A 4,394-nucleotide genomic window follows, 5' to 3' on the forward strand; every position below is an offset into this window, starting at 1 on the left:
GCTACTGCCGCCGTGGATCAGTCACCAAGCCAGCCAGGCGATCGATGCCTGGCGCTGGTAATCGGGGGACTGTTTAGTTTCCACGCCGTAAAGGTAAAATTTTACTAATTTGAACTACTAAATGAAGTCTATTTACAAAACTTTTTGCATGAATAGGCTGTAAATCGCGTGACGAATCTAATGAGCCTGCTTAATCCATGATTTGCAACAGTGGTGCTACAGTAACTATCCGCTAGTTATTGCTTAATCATGGATTAATTAGCATCATTAGATTCGTTTCGTGATTTACAACCCATCCATGCAAAAGTTTTTATAAATAGACTTTATTTAGTACTTCAAATTGGTAAGATTTCTTGCAAAAAGTTTTTTTTCACTTTACGGCGCGCAGACTAAACGGGCCCCGAGTAGGATTTCATGCTCATGACCCCGACTCCGGATCGAGCGGTCGTTCACAGCACCACACCGCGCTGCCGGGGGGGCCAGTGCTGAGCGGCGCCGGTGCTGCACTGCACTGCCCTGCGCAGCGCATCATCGTGCGAGATAAGATGCCGGTGCCGGAGATCTGGATCGAGCTCTCGTCTCGGCTAGCCAGCAAGCGATCCGACCCACGCCACGCGCGGCAATAACTCGGCGGAGCCGCGGCGACAGCTAATGCGGTTTGAAAAGGCCGGACCGGCAGCGATGGGATGGGGGTGTGGGGGATTTGGCCGGACGCGCCTCCATGTCAATCGATGCGGGCGTAGGCGGCCCTGTTCCTCCCCGGCTGTTCTGTTCCGTTCCGTTCCGTTTGACCGCAGCCGCGGCCGGGAGCTTTGCTGCCTTTGATTGCGCATCGAAGTGGCAAACCCTGGTGAGAGGCTATCGATCGGCCGGCGCATAGGCTGGTAGGGTGGCAGCAGGTAGGATTAGCAAAGAAATGGTTAGCTTTATGGAAGGCCGCGATGCATGCAGCTGAAAGGAGGTTGGCCGGTGCGCTTTTACCACTTTACCGGCACCCAATCATGCGAGTAACCGACGGACGGGAATCTACTTCATCCACAAAAGCAGGGGGGCGAGCGCAGTGAAGTCGTGTCTCGCGGTCACGGGTAGGATTTCAAATTTACCGCGCGCGGGAAGCCACCGCCAGGTGCTACTTTCAGGCTGGCAGGTAAACGGTTCAGTTTCCCTGTCAAAATGTACAGGATAGAATTGCCTGTTCTGTTCACGCTGGAGAGAGATGCCATCTACTCCTCGGGACACCAGACATCCAGCCATCCAAACATCACAGGAGCAGGAAAATGCGATGAACAAGCACAAGAACATGCAGCAGATGACCAGAAGAGGGGGTCTGCTCAAGCTCGGGAAACTGCGTTTATACATTACAATATACTTTTCCGATTAATTAATCACCGATCCGAAACGGAGATGATGATCTTGATGATTGATGATATAAATTATAAAGCGAGAGTGGGCGGGAGAGCGTACCTTGTACGCCTGCCTCCTCCATTTTCCCACACGGCTTATAAATTTTTTCCCTCCCCCTCACGCCCGCCCGCGGCTAGGATCCCCTCCACTCACACAGAACACTCGCACATGGCGCTCCACCTAAAAGCCACGCGCGCGCCCCCAAACGCAACGACTCCCCCTCCCACGGTGGACGGGCGGTGGTGATGATACAACTGCAACGACACGATGACCAGAGAGACAACCCTCGACGACTAGCCGTTCCGTTCCCGCCGTACTAGTAGTAGCAGCAGTAGCCGGGAGGCCGGGCGGGCGTGCCAGCTCCAATTGCGGGCACGGCGCGGGGCCCGGGGGATCAGCTGTACTGGACGAAGGAGCGGTAGAAGGTGTTGGGCCTCCAGTTGGCCGGGATGACGTTGTGGGCGACGAGCGTCTTGCCGGACTCGTTGCGGATGCGGATGGAGAAGGGCGCCTGCATGCGGTGGTTGGTGTCGAGGCGCCAGACGTTGCCCCAGGACTCGCGCATCGGCGTCCACCGCCCCGTCGCCGGCCCGTGCGCCGTCTTCGACTCCATCAGGTCCACCTGCACCACGTCGCCGTCGCCGTCCTCGTACTCGACGAGCACCGCGAAGTAGACGGGGTTCGAGTACTCCTCCACGTGGAAACCGATCTTCAGGCCCGGGAACTCGCACGGCACCCTGCGCGTACAACGAAAAAACATCATCAGCAGGGTGCAATCCTGAACCTGCCTGCTAATCCAGCTCTGCCGCAAAGGAATCTGTCCTGTTTTCTTTCGGCCGGGGCCCAAGGCAAGGCTGCCTGTTAATGTTTAATAGCAGCTGCACAAACAGGTACTACAATACAAAGGGAAAGCGCAAGGGAAACGGGTTGGCCGGTGGCGTGTTGCAACAGTGCGCGCAGATCCGCCGGGTTGGGCTGCAAAAGGGGTGCGCCCACTAGTAGCCGAAAATGAGCATGCTGGGGGGTGCTGTGCGGCAGCGCAATAAAAGTGGCCTTTGTCAGCTGTGCCACTTTGCCGCACATGCGGTGTCCGACGGCCTCCGGCGAGAGGAGGGGCGCAGTAATGCGCGCGGTTGGGTCGGTGGCCCGCCTCCCCACCAAACTTTCACTAGCCGCGCCGCCAAATTCAACAGCGGATTTGGGAGGGAAACTACAAGCACTACTGCTACTACCACCGGTAACAATTTGACGGGCAGCTTCACTACCACGTCATGGTACTACCACTTCTACAGTTCTACTGCTAACGACTACTACTGCAGTGTGAGTAAGAGGTGCCTTCTACATCCAGTGGCAGCAGAACAGAACTGAACAGAGCATAAATACGAGAAGAGAGTGAGAGGACCGGTACGGACCTGGTGAACTCGATGTCGATGATGCCTGAGTGGCGGAGCTTGTCGTTGAGGCCGGGCTTGGCGAGCCGGCCGAACGCGGTGCCGCTGAGGTCGAAGTGGTACTTGGACACCGGGTAGTAGTTCATGTCGGTGATGATCACCGTCTCCGCCTTGCCGGAGCAGGACTTGTCCTTGGTGCACCGAATCTGCGAGATCCGCGCGAGCGGGCAAGCGTCAATGCACAGCAAATGACGCCGTCACGGAGATCGAGTGGGTCGCGCACATGCACGCGGGGCCCACGGGCAGCAGCTGCTCTGCTTTCCGGTGGACCGGACGGGACTGTACGGCAGCGTCCCACTTTAACAGTTGCCACTCCTACACCTCTAGATTTTTTTTATTAGGCGCATTCTTTAAGGTTTCCTCGTAGAATTGTTTCGGCAAAATAAAAACATTTCACAGTTTGTGCTTCAGGTAGGATGGAGTAAAAAAACCTGCAAATGTTTGTTTTTTACCTTGTAGCAGGAGCCGCAGCCCTTGCCGTCCTTGAACAATGGCTGGTTGCCGCAGGACCCCATGGACATGAACGGGTACTGGTTGGTGTGTTTGAAGCCGCACGCACCACCTGCCAAGATTCGTGAGGGATTCGTGAGCCGCATTGCCCAGATCGACGAACAAGGCACCAGGAAATGCAAGCGGGGCGAGGCCGCGAGAGGGAAATAGAGAGAGAGAGAGAGATCTCGGAATGCTGGTGCTCACCGTTGTCGTCGGGGCCGGCGCCGTTGGGCTGGCCGTACCAGGTGGCGCGGGCCTTCTGCCAGGGGCCCCAGTACACGGCGGCGTCGCTGGCGTTGTAGGTCTCGGCGCCGGCCGCGTCGGCGCCGCCGACGTCGAGCTGGGCCTCGCGGCAGTGCACGCCGGCGAGGAGGCTCAGGAGCAGGAGCGCCGCCGCGGCGGGGAGGGAGGAGGGGGCGCCCATGGCCGCCTTCGCTCGCCCTCTCGGCTTCCTCTTGGCTGGCTACAGGCAGTGCGGGCGGGCACAGTGAGCGAAGCGAGTGCGAGCAAGTGGTGGGTGGTGGTGGCCGTGGAGCCGTGTGGGCCTATTTATAAGCCAGATGGGCACCGGCACGCTAACTGGAAGGGGGAGAAGTGAGAACCCGAACCCTGTGTGTGTGGACGCAGTGAGTGAGCAGAGAGGAGCGAGGGAGAACGTGCCATGTTGGGGCGCACATGGCCCTGGGCTGTGGGCTCAGTCCAGTCGACCGAGCCGGGGCCGAGCACCCCCCTGCCTAGCCCTGCTCGTGCTCAGCCTCGCCATTGCCACGGCAGCGCGTATTAAAAGCTGGCCGGTGAGAGTTGGGGCCCGGGGGTGGATCGATGGAGACGGACCGACGCCGGACGGACGACGGATCGGCTCGCTCGCTAGTAGTAGTAGTAGAGGTCCCGCAGAGCTAAGCTAGCTGCCATTGCCCGGCTTAGCTCAGGTCGCCGGTCAGGTCAGGCGCAGATGCAGAACGGCCCAAGGCGGAACAGAGCAAAAGGCTCGCGCTCCCACCTCGGCTCCCGGAGCTCCCCCCGAGAAAGATGGCTTGTTCGGGCTGT

General features: G+C 58.6%; 1 protein-coding gene across 1 annotated transcript; it reads right to left on the reverse strand.

The window, feature by feature from the left end:
• Positions 1 to 1,649: 1,649 nt before the first annotated feature.
• Positions 1,650 to 3,771, reverse strand: LOC112873688 (expansin-B4). Its single transcript, XM_025936708.1, has 4 exons — positions 3,552 to 3,771; positions 3,308 to 3,417; positions 2,817 to 3,001; positions 1,650 to 2,141 (listed from the first exon to the last, which is right to left on the reverse strand). The coding sequence occupies exons 1-4, from the start codon at positions 3,769 to 3,771 to the stop codon at positions 1,799 to 1,801; spliced, it is 858 nt and encodes a 285-aa protein (XP_025792493.1). The 3' UTR covers positions 1,650 to 1,798.
• Positions 3,772 to 4,394: the final 623 nt, after the last annotated feature.

This window comes from Panicum hallii, chromosome 9, assembly GCF_002211085.1.
Source record: "Panicum hallii strain FIL2 chromosome 9, PHallii_v3.1, whole genome shotgun sequence".
NCBI lineage: Eukaryota > Viridiplantae > Streptophyta > Magnoliopsida > Poales > Poaceae > Panicum > Panicum hallii.